The 19,116-nt window shown below is 49.1% G+C and overlaps 2 protein-coding genes across 3 annotated transcripts in view; one reads left to right on the top strand and one right to left on the bottom strand.

Annotated features, from left to right (window-relative positions):
* Positions 1-19,116, bottom strand: part of LOC139056267 (zinc finger protein 316-like) — a 70,872-nt gene that overhangs the window by 10,676 nt on the left and 41,080 nt on the right. For both annotated transcript variants that reach the window (XM_070534352.1, XM_070534353.1), the window contains exon 2: positions 3,193-3,358. The gene's annotated coding sequence lies outside the window, so the exon portion shown is untranslated. The remainder of the gene's footprint in view (positions 1-3,192; positions 3,359-19,116) is intronic.
* LOC139055795 (putative nuclear envelope pore membrane protein POM 121B) lies at positions 1,852-17,424 on the top strand. The gene is made up of 3 exons (XM_070533344.1): positions 1,852-1,864; positions 6,301-6,944; positions 17,371-17,424. Exons 1-3 carry the CDS (start codon positions 1,852-1,854, stop codon positions 17,422-17,424), a joined length of 711 nt encoding a protein of 236 aa, XP_070389445.1.

Consider the following 19,116-nt stretch of genomic DNA (forward strand, 5'->3'; position numbering starts at 1 on the left):
TTTAGGTTGAGTAGGATGGGAAGGAGACCAGTCGGGCTAACGCCAAACGTGAGCACAGCGTCGAAGCTCGCCGACGACGACGACGAGGAAAGCGAGGACGCCACCATAGAGCAAGAAATTACGCCGCCGCCGGCGTAACCGTATGACAAAAGATAATAATAATAATAATAATAATAATAATAATAATAATAATAATAATAATAATAATAATAATAATAACTTAGCGACTTCTTCGCGCGCAAGCTAGAGGAAAGACGTCACAGCGAAAGCTTCGTATTATAACTAGTTCGTGACGGGGCAAATTAATTATGCCCGAGAAGCGACCGAGCGTCCCCATACAAGTGGTGGCTTGTCGATTTTTGTGGAGGCGGCCGCGAAATCACGATCTGCCACTTTTTCCACTGTCGCTAACTATCACGCGCACCTGACCCAAGCTATAGACGCGAAGGCTCCGCGCCGCTGCCGCAAACTGAGCGGTCACAACAAAATTAAAGTTCCGTTCCGAAGTCGACGCAACCCGTCGGATTTGGTATGGTGCGCGTCGAGTTCATTCGTGACGTGCAGTTACAGTGCTGCACTGCGCAAACAGTGATGGACCGCACGTATGCTGTCGCACATCGCTGCGTACTGACGCGCGCGCGCGCGCACACACACACACACAAACACACACACACACACACACACACACACACACACACACACACACACACACACACACACACACACACACGCACGCACACACGCACCGCGATCTATCTTATTGGAAACGGATTTATCTTGAATGCCGCACTTTCGCCCGAAAGGCGAGACATCGATTGCGGCAGCAAACTATTAGACAGCTATGCAAAGTAAGGATATAGTAGGTTTACCGGCCGTATAAACTTGTAACCATCCGTTGAATAACTGAATTAGCAAACATGGTGTCACGCGCGCACAGGTAAGCATGAACACACCTCACTCGATGACCGCGGACACTCGCTGTCAGAACGCTGGCGTGAGGAAACGCGGCAGCAGCAGCGAGCGAATTCACTTTCTCGCTGCCCCTCGCTTCAACGCGAACTATACGCGGTGAGAACGTAGCGCACGTGCTCGAGCTCCACTAGCCTTCGGCGCGCCTACATGCTTATAGCAACAGTCATCTGCACGCGTACGCCAATCTTCGGACGTACGTGTGCAGGGTTGAAAGTACTCGATGGAACACGTTGTTAAGCCTACCCAGTAATGCGCAAGCTCCAGTCTCAACATTAAATTGGCATTTGTTCTTCCCTTTCTCAGCAAAGCACATTAAATGCGTTTACTGCGTAAATATATTGCAAATTCGAACTAAACACCCACCGCAGATGGCTATCAAGATAGGGTCCGCGCTCAGTCGCGCCAGCCGCCGCCCGGCATCGCAGAAACTTACGGCATCGCAGAAACTTACTTTACGTGTGACGATTTGACAGCTGTGACACATATTAACGAAACCTGCAGTGAATGAAATTATGGGGCGCAAATGCGGGTGACAGAACAAAGATTCTATGCTGAGCGTAAGGTCAGAACTTCAGGTTACCGCATTTCACTCCGTGTACTGAATTCAATTTTTTCTTAATTGTAACGAGTGAAACTTGTTATGTGTTATGTTGTACAGTTTTTTTTCAGTAACTACTGGTAGACAGTTCAACTCGGTTACGCCAATCCTCGGACGTATACGTGTGCAGGGTTGAAAGTACTCGATGGAACACATTGTTAAGCCTACCCAGTAATGCGCAAGCTCCAGTCTCAACATTAAATTGGCATTTGTTCTTCCCTTTCTCAGCAAAAGTAGATTAAATGCGTTTACTGCGTAAATATATTGCAAATTCGAACTAGATGACCGCAGAAGGTAAGGCAAGGATGAAAGTGTAACGAGTCGCGCAGTTTCTCCAAGAAAGGCAAATCACTGACTGCGACAGCGAAGTGTTAAACTATACACGAAGTAAGGCTCGTATAGTTTTATAGGCCGGGCCGTGAACTGCAGTAAACATAAAACACTCGATGACCGCGAACAGTAGTTATATAGCAACGCTGGCGTGATGAAAAGCGCCGGCATCGAGCAAGAATAAGGCTTCGATGTAGGGCTGCCTCTCACTTCACCGCATACCTGAAACTTCACTCTATAAATAAGTTTACACACAGCAATAATCATCATCTGTCTTGCCTGCATTTCCTTTCTTTACCGCTGCGAGCCCGGTACTTCCAAGTAGCGAAAGGCATGCGCGTTATCAGCATGACAGAGCATTCTCGACAGGAAAGTATCGAGCGCAGCGTTTTCAAGAAAGGAAACGCAAGCAAGACAGATGACGGTTATTGTTGTGTGGCAGATATACACCCCAAAGGGTGCAATTGTTTTTAGTGTGTTGGTATTACGTGACCTCCAACAGTATAGGTGCACGGGAGGACAGCGCACTTATGAAGCCACCAGCGAAAGATCTCCGCTCGCCCTAAACCATGCAGTTTCTCACTGCACCACCTAGAGGAAAATCTGGCGCTGCCCCGCTGTTGTATGCATGGGAATGCCGATATATATGGTGATCGACTTCGAATTGGTATCGTCCTCGGAGAGCCAGGATACCTTGAAGACGCACCTGGCTAGCATCATTCCGTCTGTAACATTAGTCATTTCCTACTAAAACAGTGCGCAAAGAGCTGTTCTAGCTTTATAATTGCAAAAAAAAAAAGTGCTTTGTTGAATTATGAGGACTTGTGATTGGATGTATGAAACGTAAAAGAGTATCAGCAGGTTGCTAACGCTGGAGGACAGACGACAAAAGTCCGGACGACAAAAGGGGAGTCAGGACTAATTCCGACCACTTGGGTTTAACGTGCACCCAATGACCGGTAGGTGCAGATGCGGGCGCTTTTCCATTTCGCCATACCGTCCGACTGCGGCTGCCATGGCCGGGATTCGATCCCGCGACCTCGTGCTTCGCAGCGCGATGCCATAGCCACCACGCCATCACGGCGGGTGCGCATCAAGTAACCATCATGTTTCTTGGCGTACGCCGGGAGAGAGAGGATGGCTGGCTGACACAGACAGACAGACAGACAGACAGACAGACAGACACACACACACACACACACACACACAGAGAGAGAGAGAGAGAGAGAGAGAGAGAGAGAGAGAGAGAGAGAGAGAGAGAGAGAGAGAGAGAGAGAGAGAGCAGTGCTCACCGGCGAATGGCCGGCGGCTGAAGAGGGCTGCTGTCCGAGAAGCGCGCGTCAGCCGCCCGGCTTCCCCCTTTCCCCATGGCTCCCCATCGGCGGTGGACAGCGGCCGCCGCCGGAGAAGACGATGCTCTTCCGCTTCCGCCGCTGCTGCTGCTTCCGGTTCCTCAGGCTGCAACGGCAACAAGAACACATGGCCCGATCAACGTTCGCGCTCAGACAAACGAAGCGGTTCTGAAAACACAGGGACACTCTCACGGGTCGGTACGACAGCGGCAATACATTGAAAAAAAGAGAAAAAAAAAACCAGCGCCCAAGCGCTTCGTATAGATGGCCAACCAGCGAAGCTGAAACGTACGGCCCCGGTGTTTATCACTGGGTTGATCCCGACGGTGCATTAAAGTCTTTCTCAATTATTGGTTATGTCTTTGTTTCTTAATGAGGTTAAATTGCATCGAAATTAAATCTGTCCGTCACGTAAGACAACGAATGGCTCCTACCCCCGTAAACACGGCCTCTCCATTACGACGGCAAAAGATCTCGTGGGGGTGCGGGGGCAAACCTCAACACTTAAAGACGCCTAGCACGTTATTTGAGCGGTGGGAGGTACAGCTGACCGGCGATACCCTGGCGGGACAAGAAGCTCTCGTCCAGCAAGTACGTCGAACAGCCATGGCCAGTGGAGTCCTGGAATGAGGACACCACCCACTCGACCTCAAGAGCAACCACCTCGATGGTTCAAATAAATGTTTTTTTTTCTCTCTCTCTCTGTTCTGGAATGACGAGCGGCAACGGAGCCAGCTGTGGAAGACGACGACGAGGCTCGAGCCTTTGATCATGATGACAGTTTTCTGTACGTGGACAGATAGATTTCCGTTTCGCCTAGCCATATAACGCTTCGCTTTAAGAAGAAAAAAAAAAGTTCCGCGGAAGTCCGTAATGTGGCGGACAAGCTTGCTGCTGCTTTGTATCTTTATGCTACACTGAGGCCGATGACAATTTTACCTTTCGCGAGGGACACAAAACAACTTTTAATTGACGAAATACAAGCTCCAAACTTTATTATCCTTCCTATGGCGAAAAAAAAAAAGAAAACTGCCGATTACTAACGGAGACAATGAAGACCAAAATCATCCCCCCCCCCCCCCCCATGCCCCTATTCCCCGCGGGCTCTCAGGTCAATATAAGAGAGCCGTATGCAGCTCTGCTCACACACGTACACAAACCTACGAGCGCACAGCAAACATATAGTGGCTTCTTCTGCAAACATGGCGGTGCGGCGGGCCATCGAAACCGCACACTCAAACATCGCTGGCCCAATCACGTTCGCGCTGACCCCACCAGCCGCGCCGACAGCAGTCTCTGCATGACTGTGTGTGTGTGTGCGCGTGCGTGCGTGCGTGTGTGTGTGTGTACACACACACACACAAACACTGCGACCGGACTGCAAATCAGTCACGATGCGACTTCGCTGCTTGCCGACGAGTCGCAGCACTTGCTCGTCCACTGTTCCGTCGTTTCGTTCGAACTTGCAGATCACGCTCTCTCCGTTCACAGTGAATACAGCGACGCGCATTCGAAGGCACCAAATGAAAGACGCCGGGCCAAGTAACCCATACTAAAGGGCCACATTTACGTATTTCACTATGTGCAAGAGGAAGAAGATCAGCAGTTGACCTCACACCGCAGAAGATTTTCGCTCCTTTAGCACGGCTCAAAAGACTTATTGCTGGGCGAGCTGGCGATAGACGTCTTGATGGGCGCCAAGTTTTTTTAAACAGTGATCAGAAAAGAAGACAGGTTGATTGATTATTGATTGGTTAGGTTTAACGTTCCAAAGCGACAATTATATAGATATGCTGTGCAGCGTGCGAGTTGAGGAAGTTTACAGATCTTGTCGCCGTGTGCGCATGTCTGTCTTGCCCTCAATTTTTTGCTGACATGCGTCCTTTTAGAGTTGCGGCCGCGTGGCAGATAGAAGTATGCGAGGAGAACCAAAGGACGGGTTCACGTTCGTTCTGGACTTTAGTGTATAGCAAACATCTGACATTTAGATGCTATCGTCGCGGCCGAAGAATTTCGCAATGAATAGCCATTTATCTCAAGCATGCGACGAACTGAAAGACGTGGCGGCAGAAACTCTTCAAATATTCCTGTTTCGATGATTCTTGCAGAGCGTACAATGCTTTACAAGAAATATCCGACGCAGAGAAAAAAGCAACGCCGAAGCCAATCTCAGAAATCCGAGCGCGAGTAACATAACGACATACAATTTGTTCACTTGGTACAGCAAATAAACACTGTTCTTCCCTGATATTTTCTCTAATGTCCACGCGTCGCATCACGATAAGGTTAGGCTTCTGTGCGGCGGCATCACTGAAAGTGTTGCTCATCAAGAACGTGATGCCAAAGGCAACACAAATCTCTTGCACAATATCTCTTGCCTTCAGTCGCACAAGAAATGGTCTTCCAATAATTTCTGGCCACGGTTCATATCCACCAGGATCGTATCCGTCAGTCCGAAGAACAACAGGCTGCCTTCAACGCCTATAGAGTTCTTGGTGATTCATGACGTAAGGAGAAAGGCCTTCGATATGTTGCAAGAACCGCACCGATATTTTCTTGTTTTATTTCTGCCCGCCTTTTGCCATTCCAAAGCACGAAACACAAACTTCTCACTTCAATGACAAAATTCTGACCATAAAAGGATCAAGGAGGGAAAACAACCCTCGCCTGTTTCATCATCATCATCATCATCATCATCATTATTATTATTATTATTATTATTATTAGTAGTAGTAGTAGTAGTAGTATCCATCCGAAGATGCCACAGTTCGCGCTTCAAGATAGCCGCTCCGCATACACAGAGCAGTGGCGCCTCCGTACACGACATCTCGTTCAATGCACGCCGCCGATAATAGGTGCCTATTATAGTGGACTGGCGCCTTCTATGCGGCGAGCGCGCGTTCCTAAAATTGTTCCGCACACTCACCTGCCACGCACACTTTATACTCGCGTCTCGCGTTCATAGCGCCGGAAGGGAACTCATCTCTCTCTCTCGCAAGTCACGAGGAGAGAATTTAGCCGCTCCAACGCCACTCCGTTCGGAATCAGCTCCAACGCCAATCCGTTCGGAATCGATCCGCTCCAACGCCACTCCGTTCGGAATCCGCGACAACGCCACTCCGTTCGGAATCCGCGACAACGCCACTCCGTTCGGAATCAGCTCCAACGCCACTCCGTTCGGAATCAGCTCCAACGCCACTCTGTTCGGAATCCGCGACAACGCCACTCCGTTCGGAATCAGCTCCAACGCCACTCCGTTCGGAATCCGCGACAACGCCACTCCGTTCGGAATCAGCTCCAACGCCACTCCGTTCGGAATCAGCTCCAACGCCACTCCGTTCGGAATCCGCGACAACGCCACTCCGTTCGGAATCAGCTCCAACGCCACTCCGTTCGGAATCCGCGACAACGCCACTCCGTTCGGAATCAGCTCCAACGCCACTCCGTTCGGAATCCGCGACAACGCCACTCCGTTCGGAATCCGCGACAACGCCACTCCGTTCGGAATCAGCTCCAACGCCACTCCGTTCGGAATCAGCTCCAACGCCACTCTGTTCGGAATCCGCGACAACGCCACTCCGTTCGGAATCAGCTCCAACGCCACTCCGTTCGGAATCCGCTACAACGCCACTCCGTTCGGAATCAGCTCCAACGCCACTCCGTTCGGAATCGATCCGCTCCAACGCCACTCCGTTCGGAATCCGCTACAACGCCACTCCGTTCGGAATCGATCCGCTCCAACGCCACTCCGTTCGGAATCCGCTCCAACGCCACTCCGTTCGGAATCGATCCGCTCCAACGCCACTCCGTTCGGAATCTGCTACAACGCCACTCCGTTCGGAATCAGCTCCAACGCCACTCCGTTCGGAATCGATCCGCTCCAACGCCACTCCGTTCGGAATCCGCTACAACGCCACTCCGTTCGGAATCCGCTCCGGCGCCACACCTTTCGGAATCGGGCAAGTCTGGACGGTTTGAACTCCACGCTTGCATACATACGGGAAGTATACCGCTTCCACGCGCTCAAAGGTGACGTAACGAAGGCATACACGAAGCGTCACGTCAGCAATCCATCCCGGTTGCATGACGTGGGAAGCGCAGGCCGCGGCTTGACGCATTCATCTCCGAACGCGCGCGACAGCCGTCGCACCGCGACTGCAGTTTCGATCATTTAATTGCGGAGTGTTTGTGTGTGCGTGTGGGGGGGGGGAGAGGGGGGTTATATCGCTTTCGGCGAGCGCTGACTGGGCTGCGCCAACATGACGGGCCATCAGGTCAGCTCGAGCGAGGCGTTGCGATGAGCGTCACGTACAGTCGACCAAAAAAGTTTACGGACCATGACATCTGACAAAAATCTGAATATCTCCTCAGCGTCAAAACGCAGCCAGGTGTTCCCATTTCCAGCCTTTAGTGGTATGTGCGAACAACATTCGGATGCCCGGATTTACTGGCTGCTTTTAAAGGCTATGCGCATATTTAGAATTTTCTGAGATCTCGTGGTCCGTAAACTTTTTTGGTCGACTGTACGTCAGGCAAAATAGGAAAACGAAAATGGTAGGCGACCCTAACTTTTGACTTCGGTGTCTCTTGGTGGCACTCGCACCTCGGCGTTGGTTTTCTTTGGGTCGACTTTAGATGAACGCAACGCACGATCCCGAACTCGGATGCACCTGTCTTTTTTCATTAATTAGCCGGTTAAATATCGTGCCACCTTCCTGTGTGTGTCGTTAGCGACGTCATAACTTTCGGGTTTCCAGGAATTTCGCCAAACTCGTGCTCACGTGGCGGGCCTCTAGAGTGTACGATTTTGCGGTTTGGTGTGCATGCGGCAATCGGCGATTTCTAATTAATTCGACTTATTCCAGGCGCTTGAGCAACTCAACTTGTAACCAAACTTATGCTCTGATATCATATCTACAATGAAATCCACCAATTTTGTACTGCACTATATTTTTTCCTATTTATTTTGAATTTCCTCCACGGTCGTCTCGGGAGGTGAACCGGAAGTGCTGCGCAAGAACCAAGAGTGTCACTCTATGCTCGTGCCACTAAAGAAATAGAAGAGAGAGAGAGAGAGTAAAGCGTGACGCCAAACGTGGCCGATCGAGAGAGAAAATACGGCCACATAGTCATACGCTTCGGCGCGTTTTCTTTTAAAGTGATAATCTCTTCTTTTTTTTTTCCCGGAGCTCTGCGAGAAATAATATAGCGATGCTTGGCAGTGCGAGCGCCCAATGCACTCTCTCCCTCAACAAACAGGGGGGGGGGGGGGGCGCGAGGGAGCGTGCTGTTCAAACAGAGGCGCCGTGTGTATAGCTTTATATAAAAAAGAAAGCACGAAAGTTACACTACATGCGCACCGTGTTGGCCGAGTGCGGTTGAGAGGAAACGCGCGTTACTGCTCGTTCATCGACGAGGAAAGAAAGAACGGGTCAGAAAGGAAGAAATGAAAAGAGGAACACCCAACTAGCATTACATAGCGCGTGTTCGAGCCATCATCTATAGTTACTGTGACCCTTAATCCACGTCAGTGCATTCTCTTAAGCGTAGATCGCGTTGCGCACAAGAGCTTCGGCGCTGACTTCAGACTGATCGGAACGAACGCGAAAGTAACGAACTATAATCGGAGCTTTAGCCTCAATCTCTGGTCACGCGTTCAACGGCGTATAACGGTTAGAAACTCTCGATGACCACGCACAATGTCAAGTTAAGCCTCGCTAAAACTATTCACAAGAAGAAGAAGAAGAAGAAGAAGAAGAAGAAGAAGAAGAAGAAGCAACTCTTTAACGGCTCCGCACCTATCTTAGCGCTAGTATTGATTCTTGGCAGAAGTAGGGACCAAACTGCAAGGGAGTTGTTGGAAGCGTTTTATATTATAAAGAAAGGGTCTGATTGTGTCTGCGATACATCTATCGTATTATATTCCGCAGAAATGTGCTTCATCCAAAGTATGTTATCATGACCACGTTGTTCTGTCACACCTTGGCTCCCTGCGCATGAGCGGAAGTTGTATTTTCTTCTATACGTTTGTTCAGGCTTCATCTCGATTTTCACGGCAACTCAAGCAAAGAAAAAAAAAAGAAAGCGAAGAAAAAAAAAGGGAAGCAGCTTGTTTGCATCGAAATGAACTTTCGCGAAACGCGGCTGACACCAAAGAAAGAAAGAAAGAAAGAAAGAAAGAAAGAAAGAAAGAAAGAAAGAAAGAAAGAAAGAAAGAAAGAAAGGACAACGTCTGGCTCCCCCACATGACATTATGAGCGAGTGATTGACTGCTCGAGCGCCGTACAACAGACAGCGCGTCATGCGTTTCGCAATCGACCTTGTTATATAAACGAGCTCGTGCCAAAGGTGAAGCGCATTCCACCGCGGTCGGTCGAACGCGGCAGCCGACGTTTTTTTTCCAGCCGACCTTTTTTTCCCCCTCTTCGCAGCACCGTACACGGCGCAGACATACACGTGCGAGACGCGCCAGAGGCAGCAGCTGCGCGAACAAGTTGCGTGCAGCACGCGAGCGCAATGGACTCCGTATCGCGTTTCACATACTTAGCTGCATGCAGAAAAACGCTGCGGAGGCTATATGGGCACTCTTAAATTAATAACGACACGCATTTTGGAGGTTGCAGAAACTCTAGTGCATGCTTTTCGAATGCAAAAAAAAAGGATGACTTATAGCGAAGTGTAAAGTTGGAACCGTAGAGTTTTCGTACAATATTACCTATAGAGAACGAGAAAGAAGGGGCTTAACCGAGGGGCCCGATTTTTGTTACTCATATCACGAGAAGCCAACGATGACACACGAGAAGCCAACGATGACACCAAGGAAAACATAGAGGAAATTACTTGTACTTACTAATTGAATTAAAGAAATGATAAATTAATGGCAATGAAAGTCGATGAGAAAAAAAAACTTGCCGAAGGTGGAGAACGATCTCACGCCTTCGAATTACGCGTGCGATGCTCTGTAAAAGTTTTTTTTTTGATCCACTTTCATTGCCATTAATTTATCATTTCTTTAATTCAATTCGTAAGTATAAGTAATTTCTCCTATGTTTTCCTTGGTGCCTTTGTTCGTTGGCTTCTCATGATATGATTACCTATAGAGGTATAATATGCGACTACATGCGAGTTTCCAAATGGGCGCTGTGCCGTTTGGGGAAAAAGGAAAAAAGAAAAAAGAACGCGGATACGGACACACAGATGAAGCTTCCTGAAAATAAAATCTTAGCAAAACGTTTTCCTTCCCCCGTATTAAACATTTCAATAAAGTTTAGTCACCGGCTGTGCATGACCAAGCGATGAAAAGCAAAGGACAGATCACAAACGGTCGCAAATCGAGCGCTGACCTTGTCGTCTCTTATTAGAAACTTAATAGCCCGCTGACAATTAACGTTTCATATAATTGTACATCAAAGCAAAAGTAGTTATTGTAGAATAAATAAATATATTGAGTAATACTGTCAGAGAAGAAGGAGCACCTCCTTACGTGGTGTTTTAGTAGAAAATAAGAACTGTGACGGACGTTTCCGGGGCACTTCCAAGGTGTCTGAGAAGGATGGCAATCCGAAGCTATACCCCCTAGTAGGATTCCCATGCACACAACAGCGTCACACCGCCAGTTTTCACTCCCGTGGCAATATAGCAGGAAACTGTACATTTTGGTTGATACTAAACTCGTTGTTGAAGTGCGACACCTGCACGATGAAGAGAGCTAAGGGAAATCGCCAATCCAATTAAGGAGAACACGCGTTAGCGAGTAATTAACTAAAAAGATTATGAGAGAGAGAGAGAGAGAGAGAGAGAGAGAGAGAGAGAGAGAGAGAGAGAGAGAGAGAGAGAGAGAGAGAGAGAGAGCAACTTTAGTAAATATGCCTGCAGAGTCGGCCAATTGGTCAAACATGCGCGTCCCTTCATGTGCCCGTGTGAAAATGTCTCCACCCTAGAATAACTATATATCGAAGATGTCGCGCCAACAGGGTAGTAAGTCAATCCTTGCACATCCTCGTCCAATATGCATATTGATTTCTAGAGCATGTCCACCTCATCGAGCAATCGGCCAGCTCAACAAGTATGCCACAAGCGATTTTAAAAAATAAACCACCTGTATTTGGAATAACGAAAACTTGAACTACAGTGTAAGGGAATGCGAACGAGTGCGACGGGTTTGCCTCCTTGAGTAACAGCTAGTGTAAGGAGTATACATAGCGTTGACGGCGAACTTCTGTAGTAATATTTTTTTGTTTTACAAACATATTACAGGAAAAATTGCAGGCACACCGGAGCCTACATACTGCCAAGTTTATACGGAGCCGAGAGAGAGAGAGAGAGAGAGAGAGAGAAATGCTAGGTTTGCAGTAACCGCGACGAGTTGCCAAATCGCTAACCATGCGCTTCGCGAAGCCGTTCTTGGCTGCGGCAGTAAACCGCTTTCAAAAGCAAGCTGGACACGGCGGTGCGGAAAGCAGCAGTGCTGTACACAGAAATTTAAAAAGAGAGAGAGAGAGAAAAAAAAAGAAAAGGAAGGAGAAGGCATCGTTTACATGGATGTGTCATCGAAAGTTCGCCGCTCCGCGAGACGTTAAAAAAAGAGCCCGGACCTTACTGTTTTTCGTTCGCCCAACAGCTGACTGCGCCGGAAACCAGAACAACGCGCGGCACTGTGAAGGGACCGTACTTTACTACTATTATTTTTTTTTCCTTGAATGCTTTGTTCCTGATTAACCGGGAAGGCGACCTGTTATAACACACACACACGCATCAAAAATAAAAGCATCGACTTCACCACTTTCACCAGCTGTGAGCGGTTTAAAGTCCGTGCCTGCATATCATACGATCTTGCGCGACATGTCAGTACTAAATCCAACGCTAATACGTGTAAATACTACGCTACAGTATTTCGTGGTCGGGTCTGTCGTCAGCAGCATGCCTCCATGAGGTTTGAGCTTTACGATAAGTTCGACCATCGCCGCAACGTTTTATATACGTATTATTTTGTTAATGCGATCAGCAATCTTTGGGAACTTCATCTAGCTTGCAGTTTGCAGTTGCATCTACAACCTCTTTCGCGTCCCTAGGTCACTGGGCTCACCATAGCCTACAACGGGTAAACAGCACCGCGCCGCCGTGCTGAGGGAACTTGGTTCGAAACCAACCATCGAAGCAACTTAGGTCACCGGGTATGTGTGCCCCCCAGAATGTGCTGGCTCTTCAGTGAACCCCCTTCATGCCAACTTCAGGGCACTGGGTATGTCGATATGTGCCAGCGCGGGTACACACCGCTCTTCAATGAACCTCATCGGCGCCTACTTAATTGTTCCACGCGGGTACGTGTAAGTGGCTATGCGCCGCTCTTTTAACGAGCCTCTTTACCGCCAGTGTGGATCGCTGAGTATGCGCGACTGGATATGTGCCGCTCTCCGATGATAAGAAACAAAATAATTAAGTTTCTCCGCTGCTGGGTGGAATCAAACCTGCGTCATATACATTCAGACAATCGCGTCTTATTTTATTTAACGCACGCGCCACGCACGGACTTCGCGGCGGCACCGATAGATGGCGCAGCGCGTCCGGAGGGGAAATGCGAGAGGACCCCGGCTGCAGCACACGCCTCGTACAGGACGCGTTTCCACGGTGACAATACGATGTGTCGATACACTGCGTCATCAATGCTAACCGCGTTAACGTCGACAGTCATCTTGAGAAGGTTTCTGTCACATTTTCTTTTTTTCTTTTTTTTTGCAGGACACAAACTGTCGAACCGGGAAATAATGGTGACACTCTCTCTGCGCAAATCGGCTGCCGTAGTAAATTTGATAAAGTTGAAAGACACCCGGAATTTGACACAATCGTGATACAATACAGCGATAACGTTCTAAAGGGGTTATGACACGATTAATAAATTATCGGCCTTGTTTAAACTTATTTGAAGAGCCGGAATAATAACAGAATAAAAGAGGCAAAAAAGATGAAATGATAACAAAAAAAGATGATGCGGAACCCACGCAGTGCGTGTGCGAATCGGTGGACGCAAATTGCCCGATGTAGATTATTCTGTTAAATATTTTGAGGTAATGCGATGTTGCGTTAACGCAGACACGTGTTTTATGTTACGTAGATCCAATTTTCAAAATCAAGTGAAACAAAGGAAGCTACGCGCTGACAGTGCGTGCGAACAAGCGTATCAGCATGCTGTACAACTCTCAAATAGCCCGCACGCGCCAGCTTCCTAACACACGCTTAGTTACCAGCTTCCACCACTCTTTCCTCGTGGCAGCTATAGCGCTTTGAGACGACTGAAGCCGGCACTCGCTTAGAACCGCGCGGCCGCGTCTGAGAACACTTCTGCAAATCACGGGGACAAATAGAGAGGCTTTGGTCGACAGATACTAGAGTTACTGTATATGCTACCAAAACCTTTGGTAGCATATACAGTAACTAACAGATACGCGCGTGTAGCGGCATCTGGTGGAAACAAGAACGATCACACAGCGCGATAGATTCGAATTGCTCATGATCATTTCACACCTTTTACACTCCTCTCTCCTCGTGACAGTTCACTAGCCCTTTGATACGACTGAAACGCTCACTGAGGCTAGTAAAGCCATAGCTAACAAGTTTAGCGCAAGTGTGGAATCATACAGTGCGTAGCTTACGCCGATATTGACAGCGTGTAGGACCTGCATAATTTTTCTTTACGTTATGCGTAGGTGCTAAGATGTCACGAACCCGACAGCATCGTTTGTGTTGAAGCAGTACAAGATAATGAATTAACCCGGCTTCTTTACTACTTGAACGAACTGAATGATTGCCACTTGTTTACATTCAGTGATGAATTGCGTTTTACAATCGAAGCGTTCAAGAATGTCTTGTAGAGATGCGCGGAGCTATAAGAACGTCCGCAAGCGCTTCCTCTCCGAGACTCCTCCGTGCACTGTTCATTGTGCCGGCCACGCCTCAGCGGCGTGAAACGAGACTCACGTATATACAGACCGCGCTAAAACCCTTGCGAGGTCACAAATTGCGTCCTGCGTTCAGTATCGGCCCACCAAGCGACCACCTTTGAAAGCACAGCCTTCGGGATCGGCCTAGTTACGACAACACCACATGGGAATGCCAACTTATATAACAGCAGTCCCCAAATCATAAATCCAAGTGCGGCGCAAGGGGAGGCACTGCTGGCCAACGACCGCTGCGAGGACCAAATCGGTCTTGTACAGCGAGTGTCGGTCACATCCCTGTGCTGTGGTTGAAAGCCATACAGCGATTGTGTCGACGAAAGCTGCGTGTTGAATTGATTCGGTTTTCCGACACCACGATCATATAATGTCCGTGTTTACACATCAAAGGTGTCCGGCGCCTCACTGTGTGTGTCGCGCGTTCATAATCAGTCGCCATAAAGAAGGCAACGCAAGTAAATTACTGCTCGACAGCTCTAAAATATGGAGAGCGAGACAGAAATGTTCTGTCAATAAACTCATTTAACGAAGGCTACGGGTCACGTTAGTTCGCTCCGCCGTTCGTAGGTGTTACGTCACGCATTCGTGTGACGTCACGTACGCCATACTGTAAGCGCCTTGTTCACCGCTTTCACTGTGCAGCTGGAGATAAGGAACGAAAATACCGCGTGGCTCTTTATCGTACTGGCTGTACAAGAATATGGCGGCCTCGATATGACGTCAGAGCATAAGCAGTATACGTGCTTTCGGCTTTCTCGCGTGGCACCCCAAAAGGTTCAGGAGGCTCAAGCTTTCCGGTATCCCTGAGGTGCCGGCACAGCACTCGTTAGAAACAAGCGGTCGCATTTTGTTAAGAACTCGCATTGTTTATCCCATGCGGTCCGTGTCTTATCTGTCCCGCCTACGTCCGATCCCGGCGATAGCGCAAGGCGGCCGCTTTGTGCGACATATCTTATTTTGTTATAGCGCAAGCTTGACAAGGACAAAAGAAGGCACATCAGACACACACAGCGCTTCTTCTTTTGTCCTTGTCAAGCTTGCGCTATAACAAAGTAAGATATGCCGTACCAACAAGCCCCTATTGCTATCCTCAGCTTTGTGCGAGCCACTGACGAACGACAAAGGTAACGAAAAAAAAAAACGACATATCGGTGAAAAATACGGCCTCAGGACAACACTCCGTTCTTCTTCGGCATTCAATCAAGTCACTGTATTTTCAAACACGTAGAATACGAATACAAAAGTATGTGGACCAACGGATGAGGAAGGCTAGCTTTCGGTTCACTAAAACGAATAAAGTACACGCGAGTTATTTGCGAAATAACAACATATTGGCACGATTGATTTTTTTTTATCTTGCTTTTAAAAATGCGACAAGACAAAACTAAAGATGCTTATTCAGTTACAGATACTGGTACTGCATTCGAAGTCCAGCTGGAGATTTATCAGCACAACAAATACATTTAGTTCGATCAGCCGGAAACAAAGCGAGAGAAGGAGGACGCCGCCTCGAATTTTACGGAAAAATGGCAACGGTAGCAAGAAGGAAAATCCCGCCTACTCTCTCGTTCCTTCCTACCAAGCCTTCTGGCCCGCGCAACTATCGTGAGTCACCGCGTTCGCAGCGCAATCAGGCCAGGGCGGCCCAGGAGTCACGTCAGGAGGCGCAGACGCCGCGACGAGCAAGCAGGCAACGCGGCCATTATACCGCGCCTATCTACCACTCGCAATGCAAAGCGAGAGGGCGTCAGCGCGCGCGTGGGAGGGGGGAGGCGTAGGCTTCTTTGTTTAACGGCACCCACGCTGCCGCTAGCGCAACGCGGTTACGCGGCGAAAGTAAAGCAAGCAAGCAAGCAAGCAAGCAAGCAAGCAAGCAAACAAGCAGGCGGCCAGGCCTACTGCTTCCGTCGAAGCGTGCTCGACGCAACGGTGATGGCGGCGAGCGCCTGGGGCGGACATTCATCAGGGGCGCGCGAATGAAAAATACGCTCGAGGGCGAGGAGGAAAGAATGGAAAAGAAATGTCCGGGGGATATAAAGGAGGCCCTCTTCCACGTGAGGGACGGTGGGGTTGGGCGCGTCTGCAGGGGAAAGGGGGAGGGGAAGCACGCGGAGAGGGACACGCACCGCACAACGCGCCGGAGCCCTTGCCGCGCTCCCCACCGTTCCTCCCCCCAAGAAATCAATATTGCCCAACGAACCGGTTTCTCGCCCGCAACCCAAAAGAAAACTGCGCCCACCCACCCCGCGTCGCCCACTCCAGCATCCGCCCGCCGGCTCCCGGAGTTTGCCCAGCAGCAGCAGCAGCAGCGTGGTTATATACCGTCTATTTCGACGAACAATGGGGTCTGCAAATGTTGCCGAGAACGATGCACAAAAACAGGCACGTCTTCGACGGCCCGGAATCAAGAGGCACATTGGCCGCGAGGTTTATAGAGACGGGGATGGGTAATACTGCAATTCTCGTATACAAAACGAACCATCTCATTGCGAGAAAATGGGGAAGACACGGCATAGAAAGGTATATAAAGCGCAGGCAGGTTAGTATTTGGTCAATTTAGAAAATTATTGCGGTCTTTTACTGGAGACGATGCAGTGTTTTACTGATACGGTATAGGCCAGGCGGAGGCGTATGGAAGTTTAATTCACGCGAACGGATGCTGCTAAAACAATACGACCTAATGGCGAGTTGGTGCCCGAACGCCAGGACGCCGTGGCCATCTACCTGCCCTTCGTTATGCGGCTTTTCTGGCTTCCACCGGGCCTTTGACGATAAGGGTGGCCTCTTCGCTATATTGCAGACGCGCGAATTTTCAAATGCACCTTAAGAGTGCAACAAAGCGGGCGACACGGATCACTCATACTGCAGAGCTTCAGTATTTCAAAAAGCAGACTCAATTTGGCAATGTAATAGGGGGCCTACTCTTCCTCATGCTTGTGAGCAACAACTAGAGCTAGTGTTCCCCGAAGGACACGCAGATAGTGGCGCAAGGAGCTCTTGCATCTTCTGCCCGCACTTCCGCGAGAAACATCATTGGGAGCAGATTGCGGAGCTGTAACCTAGCTCGTAGCAACACCACCGCCTCTGCGACGGCGCGGTTGAGGTCTCCTCCGCATTGTAGAAGCACTTTTTGAGTGCATTCTTTTTCCAATTAAAACCTTGCCAGATGTGCCAAGGACACTCTTCGAAGGAAATATTCCTCAAGTCCATTGGCCTGTGAACTTAAGGAGTCACTCTTTCTGTCGTCGACCGTGGAAGGAATGTTAAAAAAATTACACGTGACACATGCTTAAAGAATATAACATTTATTTATTTATAGATGGACCACTCACTGCAAACACTAAGCTGCCATAACAAGTAAAATTTTTTGACCAGGTATCTCGGAGAAACATATGACACATAAGAGGTTTCTTACAATAGTCTTTAAGAAAATGGAGCGCAAACACTTTGCATAACTTGTTATTGCAAGTTAAACACGTTTGCACAGCTGTGAATTAGCAGTAAGTGAAAATAAGCAGATTCGCAGTAACTTTGCGACGCGGGTAAAAAGAGGTCGCGATAAGAAAGCAAAACCACCCGCTAGAATAGGCAGGTACAGTCTGCTTACGCAGGGCTGAGCTCTAGGCCTGAATGCTGTCGCACGTGATACGGCAAATTAAAGGCAGCAAATGTATTGCATTCGAGATACTATCACGCAGGGAAAAAAAAAAAAATGACCGGCGATCACGGGCCCATCGACAAGAGTTAGTCTGCAAGCTCCCCCCTCACATTTTTTTTATGCGAAGCATATTACGAGGGCTCAACCCAGCTCCTCAGGCGCGGCGGTGACCATGAAATCACGTGACACCGTGACGTCACGACAGAGGAGAAGTGGCTTTGGCTCAACTCTTGCAAGACGGGCTGGGTGGGAATCGAACCAGGGTCTCCGGAGTGTGGGACGGAGACGCTACCACTGAGCCACGAGTACAACGCTTCAAAGCGGTACAAAAGCGCCTCTAGTGAATGCGGTGTTGCCTTAGAAACGCGCTGTTTCTAAGGCGTGCGTCTCTTGCTCAGGCGCACATTTCGTTGCCGCGCCGAACGCTGCTTTGCTCGACGCTCACCGCGTCCAATGCGGGGCGCGTAGTCGCTGCCCTGTAGCCCATTGTCTTACACCCCTTGGCGGGTCGACGGGAACGCTGTCGCGTTCCACTCTTGAAGGCGAAGAAGTAATGCATGAGTTGTTTCTTCGTCTAGCCGAACCAAATATAGCCAAGCAACAGCAGTTCACCGGGCTAAACAGTGGTTCAACAACTAAAATAAAGGCTAGTATGCTTCGCATCCTGGGCTTAACCTTACCTAAGCCACAGCCATTTTTTTTTTTCGTCTCGCTGTACTGCCCACAAATTGACGGAACGGGGGAGTTCGATGTTTGTGCCCCACAAATAGACAAACGAAAATAGATTTGCTACCCACGTTTCTACACGACGGTTGGTAGACATTACACAAAACGACAAGCTTATAAAATGCATAACAGTCTGTGAGAAGTCGACAGACTACGTCACGCAGATTGTCAAAAAGAGCGCACGACGCGAGAAATATTGCTTTCGAGCGCTACGAGTAGCGCGAACGTGCAGAAAAGCTATACCGCTTCATTTCCTTCGCACAGAAGAACGACACTTAGACTTGAAGCTGGTTTTTTTTTAGATCTCTTAACAGCAGTCGCACTTCCGCGGTCTCCGTCAGTGCCGGTCCAGCACCAGGACTGAATGGGTGCCTACTCAATCTTCCCGGCCCCTTCAAAAATTAAACGAGTCTACAGGCTCTCACGAAGATGGTTCCCTTGGGCAGACCCGCCTCTCGGTTCGCCCGTCGGTAAATAACGCTCCAGCGGTAAAAAAAAACATGCGACTTCCGGTCCCTCACAGCCCCC

The sequence above is a fragment of the Dermacentor albipictus genome, chromosome 2, assembly GCF_038994185.2.
Source record: "Dermacentor albipictus isolate Rhodes 1998 colony chromosome 2, USDA_Dalb.pri_finalv2, whole genome shotgun sequence".
NCBI lineage: Eukaryota > Metazoa > Arthropoda > Arachnida > Ixodida > Ixodidae > Dermacentor > Dermacentor albipictus.